This window comes from Myripristis murdjan, chromosome 8 (assembly GCF_902150065.1).
Source record: "Myripristis murdjan chromosome 8, fMyrMur1.1, whole genome shotgun sequence".
Taxonomy (NCBI): domain Eukaryota; kingdom Metazoa; phylum Chordata; class Actinopteri; order Holocentriformes; family Holocentridae; genus Myripristis; species Myripristis murdjan.
In genome coordinates, this window is record NC_043987.1 from 13,213,008 (window position 1) to 13,238,981 (window position 25,974).

At 44.5% G+C, this 25,974-nt stretch overlaps 1 protein-coding gene across 1 annotated transcript in view; it reads right to left on the reverse strand.

Moving 5' to 3' along the window:
- Positions 1–25,292, reverse strand: part of grin2ba (glutamate receptor, ionotropic, N-methyl D-aspartate 2B, genome duplicate a) — an 87,032-nt gene extending 61,740 nt beyond the window's left edge. The window contains 1 exon segment of the mRNA XM_030058204.1: positions 25,056–25,292. Within this exon segment, the coding sequence (XP_029914064.1) occupies positions 25,056–25,277 (222 nt within the window). The 5' untranslated portion in view covers positions 25,278–25,292.
- Between the last annotated feature and the right edge of the window lie 682 nt (positions 25,293–25,974).

Consider the following 25,974-nt stretch of genomic DNA (forward strand, 5'->3'; position numbering starts at 1 on the left):
ACACAGGAAAGCTGCAAATGCATCCCACCGCCGGTGATGGAGGCACAGAGCTGCACTGCAAGGCGGTGTGCATTGTGTTACAGCGAGTTTGCGTGATGTGTTACCCCCCTTGCCTCTGAGCTTCTGTACTTTCAGGGAATGAATTCTGAAAGCTAGCATAATGTGTTGCACAATCACAAGCTCAAGATTAGTGGACTATAAGAGTCTTTCCGAGCGGGGAAGCTCGGGTTCAGTCAGGTGATATAACAGTCAAATCAAGCCTCTGCGTCCAATGCATGTGAATACACACACACACACACACACACACACACACACACACACACACACACTGCATATTCATCTTTGTTAAAGGTGTAATTAGGAGCAACATAAACCAAAAGGAGGCACTTCAACTGCTTAATGTCTCACTATAATCACCACAATATATTAAAACTAACCAGTTATGCTAATGAGGTCATTAGTAAATATTTACATGCCAACACTTGTTTTCACATAGCACACAACCTATGTTTCTTAAAGCATTAAGAAGTTGCAGGAAATCAGTTTCCCCTCATTAATATGCAAATTTATGCAGCACTGCCTTCCAAAATCTAATCAGATCATCAACTCTGCAGACAATACCTGTGGTGCATTTATGAAGATTTTATCATGATTTTTTTAAAAAAATATTCATTTATTTATTTATTTATTTTTCAGTCATTGAGTACAAAAATGTATCTGCACAAATGCATAATACCGAAATAATAAAAACAGGGAATAATATGTGTGGAATAAGGCAATCAGGAATTCTCCATTAGGAATTAATAGAAGTCACAAAAAAAATGAAAATAAGCTTGAAATAATCTAATAATAATAACAAAAGTGATCTAATCTAATAATCTTGAAATAACCTTAAAAGTCCCATCCCTGATGCAAGGTATCGCGGACCCGCCTCCGCCTTTTTCCTGTCCCTCCTCAGCGATATTAAATCTGCTGTATCACCTGATCAGGATTCCTATTAGGCTAAAGAGCCAAGTGCTCCATCACTGACATTTCATTTCAATCAGGCCACCGCCCCGTCCTCCTCAGAGTAATGCAATCCACATACGGCATAAAGCGTCACTTAATGTTTGCTTTATTTGTCTGGCCGATCCGGTCGATGTGGCAAAGGGTCACTCCTCCTCAATCAGGAGATAATGAGCGGATAAAGGAGGAGGGGGGCGGAGGAGGCAAAGAGGGAGAGGAGAGAGCCAGCAGGGAGGAGAGGAAGCAGAATCAAGAGGAGGAGGAGGAGGAGAGGGTGAAGGCGGGAGAGTGTAGCACGAGTTCAGGAGACAAACGCTCCTGGCCTTGCCGAGTTTACATTACTTTTGTCCCGCATTTCTCTCGCCACCCATTGTGTTCGTGCAGCTCTGTCCCTTCAGATCCATCTCCCGTCCTCCCATCTGCTGTTGTCCTCCACATCCGTCACTCCCAGCCCCGCGTGTCTGTCACCCTCTGTCTCCTCTCCTCCCTGTTACCCGCGCCACGAGCGCTCTCGCTCTCTCTGTGCGCTCGACCTGCTTTACTTGCGTGTCCCTAACTGTCCTTTTCATCCGTCTCTTCTGGTTATACATCCAACACCATTCCTCTTAACGAATTTATCCCGGCTTCATCCATCCGAACCCATCTGTCCGTCTGCGTTCAAGTTACGCTTCACCCCTCCACCCCGGCTCCCTCGTTCTCCCCTGTTTTATCTGTTCCTCCTGTTCCTGATTGGATTATTATTCTTCCCCCAAATGGATTTTCACTTCCTGACGATTCAGCATGTGGAATGAATATTTAAAGTGGAATTTCTAAAGTTATTATCCTCCAAATGGATTATTATGCGCCGTACCCAGTTGGAATTTATAAATTGGAGTTTAGTGTGTTGATTTTTTTTTTTTTTTTTTTTTTTTTTTTCAATTTGGCTAGCCTTACTATAGTCTTCCCAACCCTGAATGCTCTCTCGCTCCCTTCTCGCTCTTTCTTTCTCTTTGTCTCTCTTGCCATCTCTCTCTCTGTCCTACTTTTGAACCCAGTTATTCTATCCATCTCTCTGTCCTCCCTCCAGACCCTCGCTCTGCCTCTCTGTCTCCCCGCCCACCTGCTCCTTTGTCCATCCGTGCATCCGTCCATCCGTCCTCCTGCCCTCCTTCCCTCCTTCTCCTTCCTTCTTCTTCTCCCGCTATCTCTCCCTTGTCCCGTTTCTCCAATTTTTTCCTTCCCTCTCAATCACTCTCCCTGCAATGTTAATTCAAATTGCCTGGTTTGGGAGGACAGTGCAGTTCCAATAATGCCGAAAGCACTTAGGAGAGCATAATCAATCTCTCTCTCTTTTTCCTCTCTCAGTTCTTCCCCTCCTTCTTTCTCTCTCTCTCTCTCTCACTCTCTCACTCTTTCGTTTCTCACCCTCTTTTATATTCTCCCCATATGTGGAACAGGACTCAAACTCTCTGCCTCCTCCGATTCTCTCTATCTCGACACTCTGTTCTAATCGACCTCTTTCGTTTGAATATTTTATCCCCCTCTCTCTAAATGTCTCTCTTCTGTTAATATGAGGATAGCGTTATTTCTCCTCGCCGTAGTGCCTTGTGTTCCTTTACGGGAACATTTACCTCGCTTATAACTCTCCCCTTTTTCCATCCCCAGCCCTTCAGTTATATACCTCCACCCACCTTTCCTTCACGCTCCTCTACAAACTGTTTTTACCTCACAAAATTTCACTGCCACTCTTCACCCCTGTTCCTCTCCTTCCACTTCCCCCTCCCTCCCTCCCTCTCTCTCTTCCTCTCTCTCCTCCTCCTCTTCCATGTGTCACTCTTTTAACGTGCACACCTCTCCTCTGGCATCGGCTCCAGGTTTGGAGGAGTGAGGAGGGGGACAGCTGGAGAGGGGAAACAGAAGAGAAGAGACAGATAGAGAGAGAAATGGGGTAACGGAAAGAGGACAGAGCGGGTGAGAGAGGCTCCGAGAAACAGAGAGAGAGAGAGAGAGATAAGGTGACAGAGAAAGTGAGAGAGAGAGAGAGGGAGAGAGAGAGAGAGGCTGAGAGGGGCTAAGAGAGGGAGAGAAATACTTCTAATTCACAGAGACAGGCTGCGTTTCCGTGGCAACGTGGTTTCCATCGTAACAGCCGTGCTAAGGATGCCATTAGTGGTGAACAAAAAAAGAATGCCACTCACTGCTTGTATGTAGCACACACGCAGAGGTGAACACCGACACACACAAAACAAAACACGACCATTTCCCTAACATGCATCCATACATCCCATTACACTGACACACACACACACACACACACACAAAGAAACCCACTCACACAACAAAATGCAGCTCCCATGCAACTCTATTCAACTCTCCACTCGCGTCATGCAAACCCTTCCCAACTGCCCACACACAAACACAAACACAAACACACACACACACACACACACAAATCTGCCCCACACCTGAGGTCAAATCCCGCTGTGGCCTCTCTATACGACATGAGGGTCACGACGTTTCAGAGTGCGAGCCGAGCTGGGCAGCGAGGCTCCACGGTGCCGCGGGGCAGAGAGACTGCAAGGAGCGCTCAACAGCCTCCATATTGCTTCTGCTGACATGGAGCGTGGACTTCACAGGCTTTCTGGACCTCTGACTGCGATCCAAACAGCATGTCGACGGCCAAGAACACAGAAGGCACGGCGACGTCATGGTGCCCTTTCTTTGTGTCGCTCACCCTCCGCATGCATTTCCGTTTCAGGGCATTTAAGCTCATGTTCGTACAGAGAAACTTGTCATAATGTAAATCAGAAAGTACTCAGGAGTGCCAGATTCCTGTGTTCCTACAATATTCACGTCTAATAGAGAAATGTACGGTGAATTAGTGAGAACCAGATAGAAAACCTTTTTTTTTTTTTTTTTTTTTAAAGGTGATGCTTTTGCATTCAGAAGACATGCGGATGCTCTGGTATACAGACGTCGTGTTGCTGACCCTACTCAGGGATGCTTGGTACGTCTGACAGCCCAGGGGGTTGGCAGGTTCAAATTTTGTGAGGAGGATGCAAAGAATCAGTTGTGGTGTTTTTCCACCTATAGTCTAAAATTAATTTTGGGAATGCACCTCATGATTAGAGGGATGTCACACCTTCTTGTCAACACAAAGTCAACACAAAAATCGGCCCCTATCAGCAGGAATGTCGACTTCACCACGGCAGGCAGAAGTCATGTTGCTAATTTTGTGTTTGCATTTGCAGCACAGGAAAAAATGTTGCTCTCTAATGCCTTGAAATGGTACGGGGTATTGTAGATGACTGCGAATTCTCTCTCTGTTTAGAGCTGAACACGTTGAAATGAAGAAGGTAAAGAATCGATACGGTGCAATGCTGTAATGTGAACAGCTAAAACGTGTAATGTGCACAAGTACCATCTCTGGGCGCTGATACTAGACAGCATGTTGATATTACTGTAGGCAGCAGGCATGTTGCTCACTCTCTGCTTTGCTCCAGGGCATGAGAGACAATAACCTAGTTTCCACTGCGGGGCCACATAGACAAACAGGGCTTGCTCATAACCTATGTCTCCAAATTTCAACCCCGAAAATAAAAACGCGATTTCTTTTGTTCCTGTAGTGCCAAACAGAGATCAAGCAAACAAATGTTTAAAGGGGCTTCATTTCAAAATGAGATACCAACCACTTGAAAAATACCTCGACTTGCTGCTATGAAAATCAAACACATTGTGGGATTATCTGAAGATGTTTGCTTACAAAGTCATTACGGCTTTTGAAGATACTCTAGAAACATCTGTGGATCTGAAAGATTGATGGATGAATGGCTGTTTTTTTTGGAAGCTTTTTCCAATAAATTGCAGTAGCGTTTTTTAACGACACCCCTCAAATAGCACTGTAAATCCCATGCTATTAACATTTACATTAGGTCCCCTCCAGCCCTGCCAGGCCTATGCAAAAAGTGTTTGCAGCTGCTCTCCCTTTGCTTTGAATCACTTGTCAGCCTGAGCTCCATGGCCTGCATACATAGTGACTCACTTGCAGACTAATACTATTAGGTCACCTGCTAAAGGTTTAATGTTATCAGGCCATTGACACCATGAGATCATGAGACTGATACCAGTATAGGCTGCAGCACATTCATGACTCTCGGCATGGCTCTGGGGCTTCAGAGATGTTTTTTTTTTTTTTTCTCCCACACAGGAACAGACTGTTGCTCCCATATATGGCTGATACATAATGGTTTGCAGCCATATAGGTCAGGTGCAACGCTACCAACAGTCCGTACTGTTGCCTATACACTAATAGAAAAAAAGTCACGTTTATAAGTGGATTGTTATGGAGCTGAATATATTGTATGTTCCTGTGTGTATGTGTGTGTGTGTTTGGGGAGCAATGTGCATGTGTGTGGGTGGGGGCAGATTGAGTGTGTATGTCAGAGGGGGGTTATGTGTGTGGGATGGCTCAACTGTGTGTACATGTGTTTCACAGCTCTATCCATCATCAGCACAGACAGTCCTGTCTTGGTTGTAAGTATGTTCAGTATGTCTGCATATTGCTGCAACCAACACAGCTGAGATGTGGCAAACTTCCTCGTTCCAAACAGGCAAAATCTGTTTTAATGGCCCTCCAACTTGCGATTCTTAGTCGGAAAACTTGGGTTTATCGGCTGTGAGTTTCCTGACCTGCAGCTCCGTTACATAACATAAACATAAATCAACTTGGCAGCATTCATACTGAGTGGCATGGAGGTATTATATTGTGAATGGCAGGTGAATGGTACTGTAAACAACAAAAAAAATAACAGCATGGCTTTTCAACACGACTTTGAACTTTCTGTTTGTGCATGGCGCACTTTAATATCAAGTAATACAGTTGGATACCTGCAAAACGCTGTCCTAATTTCTATTGTTCACATTAAAGACAGGGATCCCACACACCACTCTTGCTAACAAAACAGATTTATTTCAACTGATGTTTCAGTCCAAGCACACTTTCATCATTTCTGCTGTTAAAACCCCAGCACGACCCAGTGAGGTGATTAAACGTTTAAAACAGGCCTAAATGTCTACTGATGTTTAGTAGACGTACTACGTCTCACACTGCATCCTCTGAGATAAGTGACAAAAAAAGCATAAAGCATAACCTTGTACATAGGCTTTCCTCTGGAACACGGGCTGTTTATGCATTATTTAAATATGTCATAACTTATGTAGGGATTTATTTTGTTTAATTGTTTTATTGTGTGACTCTGTGTAAGCATCCTTGAGTTTGAGAGAGAAGTCACGTAAGTGGAACAAATAAATAATTCATACTGGGGGGAAAGAACCCGGGCTGTATGAGAGCTAATGTACAGACACAGCGTCCACAGCTCAGTGGGAAGTCGGCAATAACATGTCTGGGTGGAAATTACGTAGAAAGTCCTGTAGTTCCAACACAGCACAGATACAGAGTGAGCGGACCTCTTGGTAACATTTCCTGCTGGGTGTAAAACTGTAAAATGCGATGCTTCTGTCCTGAGATGTAGTTAACTGGTTAAGTCCACCATGTGTGTTCCTTTCCTGGCCAAGGGTCAAATCCTGCCAGAACTTTTCTTTGCTCTCTTTCACTTTCTACCTTCTACCTGTGCAGACAGAAATACCAAAGGTCCTCTCTCTAAAAAAAAAAAAGAAAAACACTTCTTACTTTCAAAAGCTTCTGAGGTAGATGTCTGTTAGCTTTTCAAAGTAAATCTGGCATGATAAACATGGTGTGCACATAACACAAACAGCACATTAAAAAAAAGGACTTTAACTTTGAAGTGACTAAATTGTAATTACAAAGGCCAAGACTAAGTTGAAGGCCAATTAGCCATATGTGCATTCTAATGGGAAACGCCAGCTTTATTGGAGATCTGATGATCGCTACTTTTATACATTTTCAAGGCAACATGAGGCAGCTGACAAACTTAAAGAAAGGTCAACTAGTGCCCTAACAGCACAAAGTTATTGCCTCAAATATAACCACACCAATAAATAAATAAATTATGGCATCCCTTATTTCCGTTAATTATGGTAATACGGTGTGTTCCTCATAACTTTCAAATAAACACCTATGCAAGCATCAGGCAAAACTGATCGCATTTGGCGACAAAACAATTTTGCTTCAATCATATGAGTATGTGAAACACTGTTTTGACTCACTTTTCTATGTAGGTTAATTTTTTTGTGAAGTCCTTTGAGACATGTTTGTGAAAAAGGGATATATAAATAAATTAACTTAAATTGGAACTTGAACTTGACTGTTGTCATGGTGAAATGTACGACTGAAACTTAAACTGGCAGTACAACTTGTCTACTTTGTTTGACATTGAAATCATGGGTGCTTAAAATGGATGTTTCTGAGTTGCTTTCAGTCTTCATGTGTAAAGAAAAGCAGGAGGGAAAGAAGCTTTGAGAGAGTCATGGAATCGTCAGATAAGATAATTAACCATGCTATACCGCCAGTGATAGAAATCCAGTAGAAATGGTGAAGTGTGGTTGACGAAAAAATGCGTCACTAAAGGTCAGCTGTGTGCCAGCTTTGCAATATTGGCAATAATGTGAAATGCAGGGAGTTTAGCAGTGGGTGATAGGCTTAATCATCATTGTGTGAAGCAGTTTGGCTTTAGATTTAACGTCACAAATGTTTATTTATATGTAAAAGATCCGTCCTTCAGCTTTAGAGCGTCACTCAAAGTAGAAAGCATCTTGGCATGGGCTCGTAATTGAACCTGGGCAGTCAGTGTTGAAGGCAAATGTATATGCCCATCTGCCGCCCCAGCCTCCACACAGCTACTTTCCAACACTCCATTTAAATGTCAAACTGCTGCCTGTTTCCAGCCGAGTCTCTTCCACAGAACACTTTCATGGCAGGGAAATGTATTTCTCTAACTTCTCACACACATACTCACATTTTAGTACAGGAAGGAACCAGTTAGTGTCGTATTTTATGAAGCTGTAATGAAATGTTACCCATATTATTGTTATCAATTAACAATAAGACTTGGCAATCTATCATTTCTTTTAATCTCAACCTCTCATAACGGAAGATATTAATTCTTAAATGGAGGGCACTCAAAACAAATAACATAGCTGCCATGGCTTTCTGAGTAAAGGCTGATCCATTTCAATAATCGCCTCCTTTCCTTGTTGTGCTCTACCATTGCGCCAAAATACTTCAAAATACCTAAACAATTAGTCAAACATGCTGAAAGTCTTCCACGAGGTGCCCACCCCATTTCCACATAGCTGCATTACCACAACATAAATAATAAAGAACGGGTAAATATGGCTCCATGATGAAAAAGTTAAAATGCTGTCCTCCACCAGTGATGCATTCCCACCACACACACTTTGATCGGTGCCATGTGTCAGCTGGATGTTAAAAAATAAACTATTGATCATTTATTCACTTAACATGGATTAAGACGAACAGAGAAACAAAAACTAAATGAATGAAACTCAGTAGAGCTAACACCTGTGGTCCAGAATCTGTAATAAAGAGGCCAACCAGAAGTGGGCGTTGTCACGTGTTAACTAACTTCTCAACAGCTATGTGCCGAGTCAGCAGAAACACCACATAAACACCTTGGACACTGGCAAATCAGAAGTTAATAAGAAGTTAATATGTTACTCCTCAGCCTAAGACAAAACAAGATTTTGTGATGTTACACTAATTGACGTTCTGTGGCATGCCATGCCCCCGTTTGACTGAACAACTTGAAAAGCTATTCAGGTCTTCTGTGGTCCATGACATACATACATACAACATTCAGATGTTATGAGGCTTTTTTTCTGATATGCCATGCCCGCTGCCACGCCCTCTTTTGGTCAAAGGGCACAAAAAGTTCAGCATGATCCTTGGCTGATGGCGAACCATCCCCCCCAAATTAGTGGGAATCTGAGAGTACATTATGGCACTGTGCAATGAGCAAACAATTCATAGTCCCCCTGCCTCCAGTTTCATTACGTGGGGAACAATAATCCAGAGTGTGGAGTGCAAAGCCACAGAGCAAAGGAAAAAGTGATATGGTCATATCATATCACTTTTGGTCAAGTTGTCTTTTACTCTTTTCCAACGTCCAGACAAGCTCACATTTGGAGAAAAACAACGGATGCCTTCAACCCACAATGGACCCTAACTTTTTTTTTTTTTTTTTTTGCCTGTTTCACGTTGTTATAAATTCTTCAGCGAATGACTAACTGTATGCAACCTTTTGAATCGCCTCAGTAAAACAAAGCACAGTAGCACAAAGAGATGGAGAATGGTCCAGGATCCCACAACAGAGTTCAGTCCTCTATGACGATTCATAGAGGACTAAAGCAATTCTGAAAGTAAAATGTTGCCTTATAGATATTATTTGCTACTTGATATTGAATTTTTATTGTATTTTTGTCCAGTGTTTCTGTTATTTTGCTCACCACCTGTATTTTCAGGGTTTAGTTTTAGGAGGTCACATAAATCATGCTCTATTACGCTTTTTTAGAATAGCTATCTTTGTTGCTGGTATCACTTTGTAAGATAAAAGTTCAACGGTGCTGCTGAATCAACTTGATCAGATGTGGTGCACGCTGTAGGTAGGTGTTCCTATCAACTGGCTCGTGGCCAGAACAAGGTGAGAACACAACAGAAATCTAAAGCTATTTCTGCCACATTCTTATCTACCATAATGACCTTGGCATAAGGCGGAGGAAACACAAAGACTGTGCTGCAGCAGCCTCAGCTGTGTCTGTACATCTGTGGCGCGGTATGTGTGTTCATCACTTGACTGGAACGGCTGTAAACGTTGTGGAATAACTGGCTGCTGACGTGAGAATGGTTGACTTTTTGGTGGCTCAGTTAGGTGCATGTTCACGTTCACGGTGTTCTCCATGATGCTCCATCTCGATCCGCCATCTTTCCTGTAACTGTACAGTTAATGTAATAAAGCACGGATGCTCTAAGAATATTTTTATATATAAAAAAATAAACTTCTTGAAATTGGGTTGATAAGGGTAGGATCATGTATTGCTGGGTTGCGTATAAATGGAGTTGGTGGTGGTTGTTGTTGTCCAAATACACAGTGTTCTATTTATTAGCATACTGCATTGTTTAAAAGCCCCCCTCAGCGCACGGGTGCCTCATGCCAATAAAAGTCTATTAAGCCTGTTTGACTTTGCTAATGCAAATCAGTCTTTGGCGGAGAACGAGGCCGCCAATGCTCCAGTCAGCTAAACAACTGCCTGACACGGGACTGATGTGGGAGAGAACAAATACATTAACAAATGCAAATACCAAAATAGCCAGTGGCAACAGCGGAGGCTGTCATACTAATGGTAATGATGATGATGGCGATGATGATGGCAGTTTTGGTGATGATGATGCTGGTGATGATTATTATGACATTTGTGAGCTGAAAGTTTGAAGAGTTTATTTGCAAAGAAAAAAGGGAAAAAAAAACATGCCATCACTGAAATATAAATAAATAAATGACTGACTATTGTATGTGATGCTTCAACTAACACTAACACCCCCCCTTTTAGCACCTATTAGCTCACTTGTATAATCTTTTGATTGATATGCCTATTATCTGGATTTTAAGAAAAAAAAAAAAAAAAAAAAGTTTATAGAAATGAATACAATTGCAGATATCTGTTTTTGCAAATGATGTCTTCCTTTGTAGCTGTTACTCGAGGGATATAAAGAAATAACAGCAATTTCTGCTTTGTATTTTCAAAATGAGGAGAAGGCTGGTTTGAGACAGTAATAACACTGATGAGCAAACCCAATCCTATGGCCACTGCGAAATTAAAACCTAAATGGATTCTCTGCTGTGTTACAACGGGTGCCTTCCAGTAGGTGTGTGTGTGTGTGTGTGTGTGTGTGTGTGTGTGTGTGTGTGTGTGTGTGTGTGTGTGTGTGTGTGTGTCTTGTGTGTGTGTTTTATGTTGGGTTCAGATTTTTTCTCATGCCTACTGAGTTCCAGGTTGTGTGTGTGGCCACAGTATGGGGTTTTACATCATGATATTAAAGGTAGCCTAATGTTTTTGATATTGGACAAGGCAGACGGTATTAATTCCTTAAACAGGGTATCCTTTGCCAGTCCCGTTGTTTGATATAAGTCCTGATACGTGCTGTATGAGGAACCTGAACCCAGCACCTCCAGAGCTTTATTCAGCAGCTATAAAGTAACCAGACAAATAGAACCGTTTGAATACTGTCAAACTCCTGAAAGCTGTTTTTATATGCTGAGAGCATTGTACACTGCCTTCTTCTGAGTTGGCACTATTAGACTGAATGGATTGCTGTAAGTTGTCAACTCGTGAATACAAATATTGTCCGCCGTTGTGTACTGTATAACGCGCGTCGTATTCTGTGCTGACTTCGCAGGCTGAAATTGCTTCGGGTGATAAATAGTATTGTATTAGGGTGTACTATAAGTAGGGGGAAACAAAGTAGACATGTGGTGATGCACTGCTTCCTTCAGGCATGGACACAGCTAATCCATGTGCCTAGTTTGTTTGCCATATCTTTTATGTGACATCCTTTAACTGTTCTACATATGGAAATATGTCTTTCCTACAAGCCTGATCTATGCAAAAAGCATTTCACCATGCATTTGAGAAAAATACTGTCCCAGAAAGTGCCTTGTAACAAGAAATTACATTTTCCAGTCCTGCCAAATGCATAACCCACAAAGGTAATTAAGGATGCTTTTCAAACACATATAGAGGAAACACAGCCTGGTCCTGATGATGAATGCAAGGACAAAAATAAAGAACCAAGCATGCATTCAGTCTGTGTTTGTGTTTATGTTTGCAATCTGGGCCTACATAATACACTGGAAGCATTCGCATATTGTAATATGAGCATCATACATGCTGGAGGTGTATTCATATCCTCGCAGTACTGCATTCGTCATGTCTGACTCACGCGTCTGTGTACTGTATCTCTAAATGTGTTTGTGTCTGCATGGATGGTGAGTGTTGGGCAGAGAGCCCGCCTGTCGAGGTACGGGGACGCCTTGCTGGTTTGTGGGTATTTGCAGACAGACAGAGGGAGCGAAGACTGAGGAGGAGGTGGTGGTGTTTGCTCTAATTGAGGGAAACAAGGGAAGGGACGGGCAACATTTACATTCATCACAGGAGCTCGCTTCGTCTCAACTCACATGACATGAGGGAGAGAGGGAGAGGGGAAGTGAGGGTGAGAGGGAGAGCGAGAGAGCAGTTGAGATAAAAAATAGAGGGGGGAGAGACACAACCAGACAGAATGGGGTTGAGCAAAAAGATCCTTTCTGTGTTTATCCTATTTTTTTTTTCATTCACCCCAGGAATGTTTGTGTGACACTGAAACCGTCAACCTGGGAGGTGGAGGTTCAAAAGAAAGCAAATACATTGTAATGCACTGGGGACAGCACTTCAGACTATCTCCTGTGTAATTAAGGTCTTGGTAATTAAACCATATAAATATATATACAGTATGTTTTCCACAAAAGAAAAAAGCACCAGGCAATAGGCCTCAGAATTCATGTCATTATTTGTCTCTGATTTGTTAGCATTTTCAAGACTTGTGGATCAAAAAATTGTCTGTGGGATAAATGAAATGGGATTTCCTAATTCATTAAAAAAAAAAAAAAAAAAGAAAAAAAAAACAATTTGTATTTGTTTGTGTATGAAAAAATAAAAAGTTGTATATTTTGATTTTTAATTTTGCTTTTTTTTTTTTTTTTTTTTTTTTTTTAAAAAGCAAATTGCTAACGGCTAAGTGGCTAGCATGATGACCCACTGCACACAATCCAAGCTGTGATGATTCTCTTCTGAAACAAATACTCCAATGTTTTGGGTGAAATACCCTTTTATCACCTTACCCAGACTGAGACAAGATTTTCGATACCATTTTCACCTCTGTACATCAAGTGGCTCGGTTTTAGGAAGAAGTTAGATGGTGGACCTGTAACTACTGAACACATTTATCCCTCTGTCTATCGCAGTGATCCACACACTGCTGAATTTACTATTTACTGTAAGAGAGTAACGTCCAAATAAAAACATCCAGCTTTTAAATGCCAGTTTAAATCACAGACTGTGACAAGGATGACTACGTGGAAACCCGGTGTATTTTCCCCCCAAGAGAAAATCCAGATCCAGAAATCCATATTTGGACAAAGGTCAGCATTACATCTGATTTCTGAGGTCTATGTCAAAACAAACAAAAGTGCCAAGTCACTGATCTGATAGACTAAAAAAGCCACAGGGATGGAGTGTGTCCACTGCTGCGGCTGCAGGGCTCACAGTGGGGCATGTGCTAATTTACATCTGAACGTGTTCATATATCCATTTGCCGTTACATGTTGTTTCCCGTCCTTTTCAAACTCCACCTGCGTCTGTTTGGGTCTGGTAGCTCAAAGGCTGCTGAGGCTGCTGAGGGGGTGTGTGGTCTGTTTTCCACCTGGCATCTGGCACAGTGTGGACACCTTGTGTGCTGACAAGGGTCAGGTCAGATGCAACAGCCTCAGACCCTGAAATAATTCGGATTGTCCCCTTGGAATAAGCTCGATTGCGTACGTGCATTCCTGTGTGTGTGTGTGTGTGTGTGTGCGTGTGTTTGTGTTTTATGTATTTGTGTGTGGGCCACATGTTGGAGGGGCTGATATTGTATGTGTGTGAGCGACTGTGAGCTGTGGCAGTTTGTGAGTGTGTGTGGAGGAGGGAGGGGGATGTGATATATTGTGTTTGTGAGTGAGTGTGCGTGTGTGTGCATGCATGTGTGCATGCATATGTGTGTGTGAGTGTGTGTGTGTGTGCATGTGCGCACAGTGTTATGTTGTGCGGAGAGTTCTGTCTAGGTTGTATTATTCTTATACTGCAGGTCAGCATGAACGCATCTGAGCATATTGGCCTGATGTATGGCTTGTCCGCATGTGTGTATGCTTTGTAATGACTGTGTTCTTGTGCTTGTGTGTGTGTGTGTGTGTGTATGTGTGTGTGTTGCATTTGTGTATCCGGTCGCACATGCGTGTGTCACAGCATGTGGTTCTGACAAGGGCCAGCTTGGCACAGCACTGGTGAGTAATTGACCGAGCATATCTTGTGGTCTTCACCCGGCTTTCCTTCTTCCACATCCCTGCCTCCTTCCCTCGCGCTCTTCTGTCTTTTGTCTTCTCTTCCTTCTCTCCATTCTTTTTTTTTCTTTCTCTCCCTCCTTCTTTTCCCCCTCTTGGCCATCTTCTCTCACTCCCTCCTCCTTCTCCCTATATTCCTCTGCCCCTCAGTCCCTCCCTCTCTGCCCACTTCCTGCACTCTGTTCTTCCATTGATAAAAGGCTTGTAATATTTGTTCTGCACAGGAGTACGTGGCTGAGGAAAAGCATGGATAAAGCAAGGGCAAAGAAAGAAAGAAAGAAAGAAAGAAAGAAAGCATCAAGTAAGAAAAAAGGAAGGGCTGAAGGCAGAGAAAATTCATACGGTGCTGAAGACAGGGATGTTAGTGGGAAAGGTTAGAAAAATGGTAAGAAACAAGGAGAAATGGTTAATTAAAAGAGGCATTAGAGATGTAAGAGAAGGGTAGAGGGATTATTAGAAACCCATTGGGAAAGGTGAATGTATTCAGGGAGAGGGAAATTACCAAAGACAAAGACAGAGTGAATTTGAGAATGGGAGGAAGACAAAAACAACAAGAGACATGCGTGGACAAAGGGTTGGAGTTGCCCTACATTTTTAGCATTTAAATGTTTTACATGCAGCATTTTAAAATATCGATAAGCCATGATCACATTAATTGTGATACCTTGGCGTCATTACTGTAAACAAATGACAACACAGAGAAGATAATTGGTAGCGTCTGTCTCATATTAGTGATATTGTTCGTGCCGTTCCTAAAATTTAAGCCCATCTTTCCAACAAACCCCTTTGCTCCCTGTCCCAAAGAGGATCTTTGCTTCTTCAAAGCTTTTCTCTGTCCCTCTACTGAGGAGGATAAGCATGTTGGAAGGGATTTTTCCATCGGCCTTGCACTTGTTCCAACATCTGCTGTTGCCAGAAATTCTGCAGCTTTAGCTCTGTTTGCACTGGAATAACACAGGCCCTCGCCCTGTCTTGTGCCATAAAGCAATCCAGCAGATTTCCCACAAAATCCGTCCCAGTGGAACACAGTGTAAAACACACCGTGGAGGCTGCCAAGCTACTCAGGCGACGGCCTCATTTGTTTACGGTAATTATACTAATGTCTGAAAATGAATGTGGTAGCAATTTGCTGATGTTAGCGTGCTACATGCACCGCACCTTCAAATGACAATCTAATCTACGGTGAGTGGGCACGTAAGGGCTCGGTGTCATGCTCAATTATGCTTTGCTGGCTGCTGTAGGGACTGATTGTGTGACCATTCGCTCACAGGACGTCTCTAGAACTAAATGGTTAGGAAAAGAGAGGAGAACAACAGAGATGACTGGACAGATGGAAACAGTTGGAGGGGAAATGGTTGAGTAAATGGTTCCAGAGGTCGTTGTCCAGGTGAGCCAGAGGCGAAGGGGAGGCAGGGTGGGACGCCGGGCCTCTGATCCCCTCATGGCAAGGGCAGTGGCGGTAATTAACCAGAGCCCTGGATCGGTACACTCTCTGTCCATATAAACCCCATGTGCCTGATCTGGTCGCCTCTGCCTCCCCTCTCCCAGTATTTACTCTGTGGTGTATGGAGCAGCACTGACTCATCTCAGCCTATGAATAGATAGAGGTCCATTCCCTCTCCACTTTAGGGCAGAGGCGGGGGGAGATAAGGCTAATAAGGGTCCCAGCACAGGGCTGGTGCCGGGCCCATGAGGGGATAAGACAGGAGGACGGATGGCGGAAAAGGGGAGGGAACAAGGGAGGAGCTGCTTGTGGGTCCTGCGAGGAGGTGTGCAGTGGAGACGGGAAGGCAGGAGGGTTAGACCGTCTGTGTCTAGAGGGAGAGGAGGTGAGGTGAGGGAGGTCAGGTGGGAGGGAGAATGAGATTGGTGCTAGATGCAGCCGGATAGGAGGAAGAGGATACTGGAGGGAACGGCGAGGAGGAGGGAGAGCGGAGCTGCACCCGGTGCGGGAGGAGAAGAGGTGGCAGTGGGGGAAGAGGAGGAGGGGTAAGGGCATGTCCAGTGGGAGTCCGGAGATGTGAACAGAGGGACGGGATAGAGGGGGGGAATGTCCCACGTCCTGCACTAGTGGGACAGACAGTGAGAATGAGAGAGAAGAGGCTGGGCAGGAGGAAAAGAGAAGGGAGGAGGGATGGGGGGTTTGGGGCTAGAGGCAGGGAGGAGGTGAAAAGAGAGGTGAAGGGATGCAAGGGGGCGAGCCGTATCCATGGAGACATTAAGGTGGAGGGAAGGAGGGAGGGATAAATGAGCATTGCAGCATCTGGATGAAGTGCTGGCTCATTTATTAAAGGAATGGATGAACTGTTGTCTGATTTGTTGATTGACTGTTTACTTCTGACAAATATCTAAATTATTCAAGGTTACGTTCTATTCTATTCTGTGCTGTTTTGTAACCCTAACCCCAACCCTGCTCTAGTCTAGTCTAATCCTCTTCTATTTTGTTCTTACCTGTTCTGTTCTGTTCTATTCTATTCTCGAGAGGAAAACAGAAACAGCACTGGCATCTGTTCATGGGGAGAAAAGGGGAAGGCTGAGGATGAGTTGAAGGATCGAGGGGCAGTGGGGGGGCTGTTGTTTTGGGGGGGAGGGTGTGTGTGTGTATGTGGAGGGAGGGGGGTGATGCTCAAGTGAGACCGAGAAGGACGCAGGGAGGAGGGAGGAAGGTGGATTAACACCTGTACATCTGGTGTAAATCTGTCTGTCTACCCCCCCCTCCCCATGAGCTGCCACAGGATGAGCCAGACCTCGCCCGCCACATTCGTAAAGAAAGACAGACAGACAGACGGAGCGAGCAAACGAGGGAGGGAGAGAGAAAGAAAGAGGGATATAGAGGGAAAGATAGGACAAATGGAAAAAGGAGAGGAAGAGAGAGAGGGTGGTGAAAGGAAGAGAAGCAACAGGATAAAGAAGAGAGCATGTCGGAGCAAAAGAGGGCAGGAGAAAACAAAAAGGCTCTGATTTCATTTGTTCTGTCCCAGTACAGTATAAACACTTGGGGAAAATATTACTTGCAGTTCACTGTCTATATCTATATCTATATCTATATCTATATCTATATCTATATCGAAGACCTGCATTGGGCAAAAAGACTGGGCAAAAAGTGGCCTTTGTTTTCATTTTGAGCTTGCAATGACTTTGCACAACCAACAGTCACTTGTTTCCAATGATCGACATCTCATTTTCAAATAATCACTTATTATTTTCCATGCACACAGACAAATACATGTTTAAGTATCCACACGCATGCTCATCTATGACTATACACACTTGTTGTCGGCTCACAGCATTATGTCACGAACGAAAAAGACAGGCCGGGTTACAAACGTGACGGAGCAACAAAGATCAGGACGGAGCGACAGAGGCAATGACAGGAAAATAGGGGAGCAATAGGGCAAATAAGAGAAAATGAATTTGCCGTGGAGGGAGCGAGAGAGAAGGAGTTAAGGGAGGTCGGGGGTGTAGAGAAAGTTATGGGGTGAGTTTAAAAATGTCCACATTCTAAATGGGCAGAGTAAATTGAGACCAAGGGTGGAAAATGGGACACAAATTTAGGACTCTCGATATTTTTCACCACCTCCTCCCACCGTCTGCCTCTCTTTCTCTGTGTCTCTCTCTCTCTCTCAAAAAAAGGGGAACACACACAGTGAACTGTCAGATTTTCTAAACCAGGACAATGAGAAGGTAAGAAGGAACCACTATGAGAGAGAGAGAGAGAGAGAGAGAGAGAGAGAGTCAGACAGACACAGAGTCAAACAGAGCGAGCAAGCATTCAGCCAAAAAAAAACAAACAAAGGGAGCGAGGAAAGTAAAAAAAAAAAAAAAAAAAAAAAAAAAAGCAAAGAGAACAAATCAGAGATGAAAGGAAGGATCAGAGAGTTGTTACGCCGGTTTTACTGCCCTTTACCGGACACAACAAAATCTGTGAATGAACTAAACAATCAGAGCAGACAGAGGGACAGGGAGAGACAGAGGAAAAAGAGACAAGAGAGAGAGAAAGAGAGAGGGAGAGACAGAACGAGAGGAAAACAGAGCGCGGGGCATCAGGCAGAGGAACCTGCTCTCTTTTAATTCTCTTATCCTTTACAAATGCTCCTAATTGCGTCTATGTTTTAGCAAGGACGCAGTGCTGCCAAGCCGAACAGCACATTACATTAATAGAGTACAGGACCTCAGTGATTAGTACAACAATAGGTGCTATTGTAGGACATTAATTGGGAATATAAATGCAGGCACATTTTATGTTCAACCCACTGGATTTAAACCCCCAAGAGGAGGAAGGGAGTGTTCCGTATACAGGAAACGATGCCTTAAACGAGTCTTTTTCTTTTGGACCAGAAACGAGGAGTCTCATGAGAGGGAGAGAAAAAGGACCACTCCCCTGAAATTAGCAGAAACATAAATGCAGGGGAACATGTTTCTTTGGAAAATGAGGCACGGGTGTAAATTGCCCCAGTGAATTCACCCCTGCGCTGTGATTAAATGGTTCAATTGGCTTGCTTCACACAAACACACACGCGCGTCAAATACACACACACACAAATACACACATACGCACCCATCCTGCACAACAATTATCCCTGGGCACTGTTCAACACCAATTCAACGCTATCATTGAGCCCATTTCCTCTGAAGAATTAGCACACATGTATACATAAACATGACCATACACATACACACACACACACACACACACACACACACACACACACACACACAGGAACACTTGTGCTCAGGGACAAAAACCTTCTCCCCCACAAAAGGCTCAGACACCCACATGTGTTTGAATGTGTGAGGCGCACGTTTAAAACAATGAAGAGCCTGAATTATTTGGGCAAAAGTTAATCGATCACATCCGGTTGTTTTGTTCCTTTTGAAGCAGAAACTGTCAGCGTTTCACAACGGGCGAAAGACGGCCTCATTCATGCAAATGTTCCCCATCGATACTGGCTGATACCAATACCGATTTTTGGGAATAAAAAACCTCTGATCACGATGTGTTGGCCAAGTTTTTTACACATAAAACACACATTTCTAGCAAGGAATAGTCCAATTTGGCAATCAAATAGCTGTAATAAAGATATGTACTGGGGGTTTGATATTTTACGGCTGAACAATAAACTTCTTGGCACAATCTACACCACAATCTCAGATGTGAGGCGCCGCTCTGCCAACTCACTGCTATTCAAAGTATTGTAAACAATGCAGTCTGTTGGAAAAGCTATTTAATGATAATGAGTGCGCTCTACTGCAATATGTACTGTAGTTTTTTGCATATTGGCCGACATAAATGCCAATATCGATATATGTGTGGCTTTGTTCAGAATGCAGGCACATCTCATTTGTTTCTCAAATCCAATCTTTTGGGACTGACGGACCACACAGTTTTTTGTGTTGTGTTCAGACACTGTTAAAATACCTGAATCGGTTTGTGCACAAGGCAACCGATGGCACGTTTTTAAAATGTGGAAGCAAACAGAGAGAACAGAGAGTTACACTCAACATCTATTTATCAAGTTGCATCGCAGAACTCCTCTGTTGCATCTCTGGCCGCTGTCCCAACTCTGCATTTGTTCATTTCTGGCGCTGCAGATGTGGAGCCACCGTAATGTGTCGTATTGCAAGGGACTGTTTGAAAACCGTTTAAAGTGGCCAGATTGAACACATCTGAAAAAATTATCATTTGAATCCCATTTCATTACATATTACATATAAATGTGGCTTAAATCTGATCTGCAAAAATAAGATTCCACGTGGGGTTTTTTAGTTATTGATAAAATTGATAAAATCATCTGGTCATGGCAAAATCAGATTAGATTTGGGCTCGGAGTCAAAACCCATGACCGTTCAGGCTCCGACACACCAACCCCAAGCAGCCATTACACAGCACCGTGTTGTGCTAAACTGCAGCTGTAAGTTTTCAGCAGTTATCTGAAAAACGAGAATTAGAGCTTCGGCGTCAGCAGAGGAGGGCAGAGGGAGGTGTTGTTACAGCGGCAATTCATCATGAGTCTTGTTGAGCACTGTTTACATAACAATGCAATCTTTTTAATATTCACTCATTAACTGTCCTCGCACCACATGTCATGTGTTTATGAGAATATATGTGCTTTATGTGGGAGTGTGCATGCCTGCCTGCGTGCAAGCGTGGGTTTATGCGTGTGTATGTGTTGCTATGTGTGGGTGTGTGTGTGTGTGTGTGTGAAAAACATGATTCATATCAGATTAGTTTCCCTCAGGTCATTGGGGCTGGCTGCTTTTCCTGTTTGCATTAATTGCTGACTCTCTTACATTAAATCCTATGCGGGAACAGCCTCGACACATAGATTAGCTCGCTGTTCATATTATGTGGTGGCCCAGGGGTGATCAGCAACAACCACAGCGATTTGTACCACTACAAAGCCATACCTTCTAGACAAGCTGAGGCAAATAGCTCAGCTTGTCTTGATAATAGGAACATTATCCAAAGCTTTAGATGATACTGATTACTGTGGTCCAACAGACACGATGCAGAGACAACAATCAGGGTGGTGCTGGAAACCACTACAGACAAAAGACTGGCAACTGCAGCCATGCTGGCTAGGTAACAACACACACACACACACACACACACTCATATGTCGCACACACAGATGCACAAGGACGGACACACACACCCTGAAATTGTTGGATGCCTTCCCTGTCTCGACTCGTCTCACACTCCTCCTCCTTTATCTTGCTCTGTCCTTTCACAGATGTGGCTACAGCTGCGCTCTATCCATCTTTCTCTCCTCCTTCACTCTATTCCTCCTCCACTTATGCTGTCATTCCCTGAGCAAAGAGGCAGCTTCTCCTTTTCATGTAACATCAGCTATGCTGGATAGATGGCGATACACCTGCCGCTGCACTCCTCTCTATCACACCGCCTTTCCCTCGCTCACACCCTCTCCTCTCCTTCACTCTTGTGCACTCGATGCACTCGTCCTCTTTGCTTACGGCCCAGCTTTCCCTCACTGATCCTATTCATTGATATAGATGCGAGTGCCCTTTCCCTCCATCCGTTTCTCTCCTTTTCCCTGCTTCCCTTCCACCTTCTTCTTCATTTCTGCTAAATGCTGCAGCCACCTGGCTTCTTTTTTACATCCCTTCATCCATTTAAAACACCCTCACTTGCACTCACACACACACACACACAGACACACACACACACAAAGCTGACTTTTTCTCCACATTAACTATATTGCTGTCTCCCACGAGTAGGAAGTATGTACAGATGCAGCCGCTGTGCAAGTCCCACTTTTTACTGCCGAGTTTGGTTCCATCACCAAGACAAATTGCTCTGAAAAATCCAGTTTTGTTCCCTTTGTCGATGTCATGACATGGAACAGTCCGTTTGATTGAGAGACATTTGTGAGTTGTGATATTCTGCCATACAGTATTAAAGTTTTAGAGCCGCAGTATTAATGTTTCATAGATATAAAGGATAAAAGTAATAGTGAGACTTTATGATGGCTACCACCGCAGCTGTATCTCCCTCTACTGTACTTAGGCGCGTGTTTCACCGGCATGAATACAGGATCAAACTCCTTGTAGATCTGTATGTGAGGAGAGAAAAATGTTATTCTGATTCTGATTTAACTCGACTCTTCACACTGTACCTGTCCACTCCAGAGGGTACATTTTTATGGAATTATCTTGTACCGTTCCTCCTATTTCCTCTCCTATTCAGCAAGTTCTGAAAATCAAAATGCTGTATTCTCCTCCCTCTGTGTCTCTCTCTGTTATCATCCTGAATGGGATGTGTAATGAAAAGGGAAAGGTTCCCTTGCCAACTGTAATGGTGGTGTTTGGCCTTCAGTTTGTATGCATGCATGCATGCGCCTGTGTGTGTTTGTGTGTGTGTGTGTGTGTGTGTGTGTGTGTGTGTGTGTGTGATGGAGCAAGGTGGAAAGATAAACACTTCATATTGCAATCCCTATTCGCCATCTCTGTCTGTCCATTTCCTTGAGCTGAGCAATCTGACAAAACACACACGCGCGCACACACACACACACACATGCACACACACACACACACACCCCGCTACCTCAATTTTTCTTAAGCTCTCTAATTCGACCTTTCATTTTATCTTCCGCAATTACTCTCTCTCCCTCTCTCTCTTCCTCTCTATCTCCATTCTCCGTATCGGAGACGGCTTTTCTTGCCTTCCGCTCTCTGTCCGCCGGTCTCTTTCTCTCTCTTTATCACTCTAACTCTCTGTAACTCCCTCTCATGCTCAGAAGTTTTTTTCTCTCTCTTTCTTTTCTCTGTCTCCCTCTTAAACTCTCCTTACTTTCGCTCTCTATCTCCCAGTCTGAACTGTGTCAAACCCTGTCTGCTCAGCTTCCGTTGACTCAGCCCTTGAACTTCTCGTCCTCTACCCTCATCTGTCCATCAACCCCTTGGCAGCCTCACCTGAACCCCAAACCTTAAGCAACTGGCACACCTGACCTGCCCTTGCCCTGACAAAACCCCTCAACCAACCCCTGCCTGAAAGACTAGTGGATGTGCCCAGATTTTTTTTTTTTTGGACCCATCTCTCACTCAAGTCTGAGCCTCTCCCTCCTGATCACACTGTCACTATCTCTTTCTCTCCCTCCCTCTGATCCTCCTCTAACGTGTTTTCGCCGATCCATTGTCTCAGCCCATTAGGCAGACACAAATCCGTTTGGAGACAGAGCCTTAGCGCAGCCCCGTCCTGCCTCTCCTGGGCCGCGGTGCAGCCAGGAGGAAGCTCTCAGGAGAGGCACATTCTGGCTTGTGGCCTGGGAAATCCATTTAAACCTCTGCCACAAAACACTGCTCTTTTCTTACCGCTTGGTGCACTTAGGGCACATGTGCTTAATGAATGATGCCTCGCTGCACACACACACACACAGGCAAACACACATTCCTCACCAACCCCCTTCCCCTCTCCCTCCGCCTTCCTGCTCCTGCTCCTCCTCCCACATCCGTGCATCTTTATGAGCAATAAAACACATAGATAAATTTTCACATGCAGTGTAGCCGTACACCAGGAGGGCAGCTGGAGTGCCGTAAAAGATTTATCTGTTTTTAGGATATATCGTGGTAAAGGGGGGGTCAGTGACAAATGTGTGGTCGCAGTGCAGGGGCAGAGACACTGGAAATTGGAGGAAGTAAAGAAGAAGAGGAAACGTTTGTCTTTATATCTGTGCTGCCCATGTGTGCGGTTGTGCATGTGTGTCCGCGTCTGCATGTGCGTTTGGAAGAACAGCTCTAAATGGGATTGGACGGTTCCCTGCCATTCCTCTCCTTGCTGCACTAATGAGAAGGAGCAGAGAGAAGAGCTTTAGTGGTGGCCGCTGGCCCCGAAGTGTCACCGCAGCTCACGTCTCTGCTGGTACAGCGACCTGTTGACACAGAAGGTCAGCAGACGAACGGGAGGAGGACGACGTTGCGACAGGGATAGCTGAGATAAGGCTGATCCTGCTGAGGCCTCTAATCAAATGCCGACAAGCGAGTTCTTGACAGCTGAACCCGCTACTGTCATCAGTGTTTTAGCAAGAGTTTGACTCTCCAAGCTGCTTCCGGAGGCCCTGTTAAACATAGGTGTTTTCTTTCATCTATATTTTTTTATATTTTTACTGCAGCTAGAGTTGTTCACAAATGAAAAAGATGATTATCCCGATTAAAAATAAAAAAGAAGGGGGCTGAAGTCCAGCAGCAGCAGTAGCAGTAGCAGCGGGCAGAGCTAGCGGCATGGAGTCCAAGCCTAGATCCCAGACGGACGCAGATAAAGCAACAGCAGATTGCTTTATCCCATTAGGCAGGGCTTGGAGTTGAATAGGCTGAGATCTAGCTCTTGTTCTGGTGCTATCTCCAACTGATCCTGTCTTTGGCATCATCACTGTGCACATTTTGTCTTCAAAGCCAGTAGAGTGTGGATACCAGACCCGAGTCCGCAGGAACCCATCGGGACCCAACAAGTCGGGCTGGGATTGGACAAAAATGTAGAAATTATGTTTGGGTTCGGGTCAGCTATTTCAGAGAGTAAATGTAACCTAGCGACAGAGGATGGGTAAGATCTTGCGCTCAGGGTGGGTTCGGACACAAAAAAAAGAATGCCTGTCAGGTTTGGGTCAGGCTTGGTTACTGTGCTCCCATCTCAGGTCAGGTTCGGACAAAAATATGAGGCCCAATCCACACTCTACAAGCCAGAAACCCAATTGTTTGCCCTTCCTGCCAGCGTAAATACTGATGCAGCATGCTGGTAAGAGATGAAACGAGAGACCTTCTCCTGCACCCAAACAAGCTGGAACTATTTTCCTTTTTTTTGGGGCAGACTTGTGCTTTCAAGGAGACAATGCACCTGAGAGAGGTTCAGACATGGAAGGTAACTCTAAAGTGCATTTCTCATGTTTTCAAATTCATACAAATGTGCCACCCACTGAAGCAGTCTTTTGTTTGGCTGCAGACGCAGAGGTGAGCCCTGCTGAATCTAAACCAAAACCCAGATACAATACTGTATGTCTAGTTTCTATGATTTTCAATTTGATGATTCTATGATTCAGTGGTTTGTATGACTCATTAAACACACAAGTTTTTAGTGTGGTTTGGTTTGATTTTGTAAAAAATTATATATAAGGGTATAATAACAATGCAAATTTAAATTCTGGGAGAAAAAAAGGCAACAATTGCATTAACTTTTGGTTTTAACCCTCAAATGTCCATTTCCTAAACTGTTCCTAAACTGGCAGCTGTCACAGCACAGTGCTCTCTTGTGCTGACCAACACTTGGCTGCCTCTATCAAGGTGAACGCCTCTTTATATTTTAGCACTCGTACACCCACACATACCCCCCCCCATGCACGCACAATTAGTGCAAATGGCCGCAACATCTGTTTTAATATAACTAATATTTTCTCAAAGTGAGAGTAACTTTGCTGACAAAACACAAAAGTGTCCTACCTTGGCAGCCATGATCATGGAGGAGCCACCGCGGACGCCGAGGATGGGGATATGGGTCTGGGCCGAGATGAAGTCCAGGATCTGGGCGATGGCCTCCTGGTCGGTGTCGTCCCCGAACACCACGCCCTGCAGCCAGTGCTCTGTCATCAGGTCGCAGATGCTCTTGATGATGCTCTTGGGGTCGGTCTCATTCATGGTCAGCACCTCCACGTTGGGTGCCATGTGAAGGAAGTCATCCTTCTCCCGGGCCCCAGCCAGCGCCACCTCGCTAGAGTTGCCCACCAGGACCACGGCGATGCTGAGGCCGCGCAGCATGTTGGGCAGGGCCAGGTGGTGGGGCGGGGGCTGCGGGATGGGAATGTAGTGACCGCCGCCTCCCCCACCCTTGTCTCTGCGCGAGTGGCAGGCTGGAGGCAGGTGGAGCAGGCAAAGCAGCAGGAGGAGGAGGGAGAGGCAGAGGGAGGCGCTGGTGGGGCGGTGAAGAGATACAGGCGGAGGTGGGTGTCGGGGTTGGGACGTCGGCTTCTCTTTCTCCTGCGGGGCCGAGGGGATGGAGGAGGCCCCGGCAGGGGGGGAGGGGCTGCGGCAACCGCAGACAGGCATGGTGGAGGAGTGGGAGAGTAATACCTGGAGAGAGAGATAGTGAAAGAGAAGAGAGAGGGAGTGGGGGGAGAGGCAGATTCGATAAAGTAGGTAACCCAGAGAGAGACAGAAAAGGTGGGAGATAGAGAGAGGAAGACAGAGAGGTTAACATAGCTCCATGCAACATTGATTGACTAAAGTGAATTGCCAAGAGGCTACATGTATAACATGAATCACTGCATATCAATGTCAGTCCAGAAATGGGGCAATGAAGAGAAAGGGAGAAAGAGAGAGAGAGAGAGAGAGAGATAGAGAGAGAGAGGGAAGGAGAGAATCC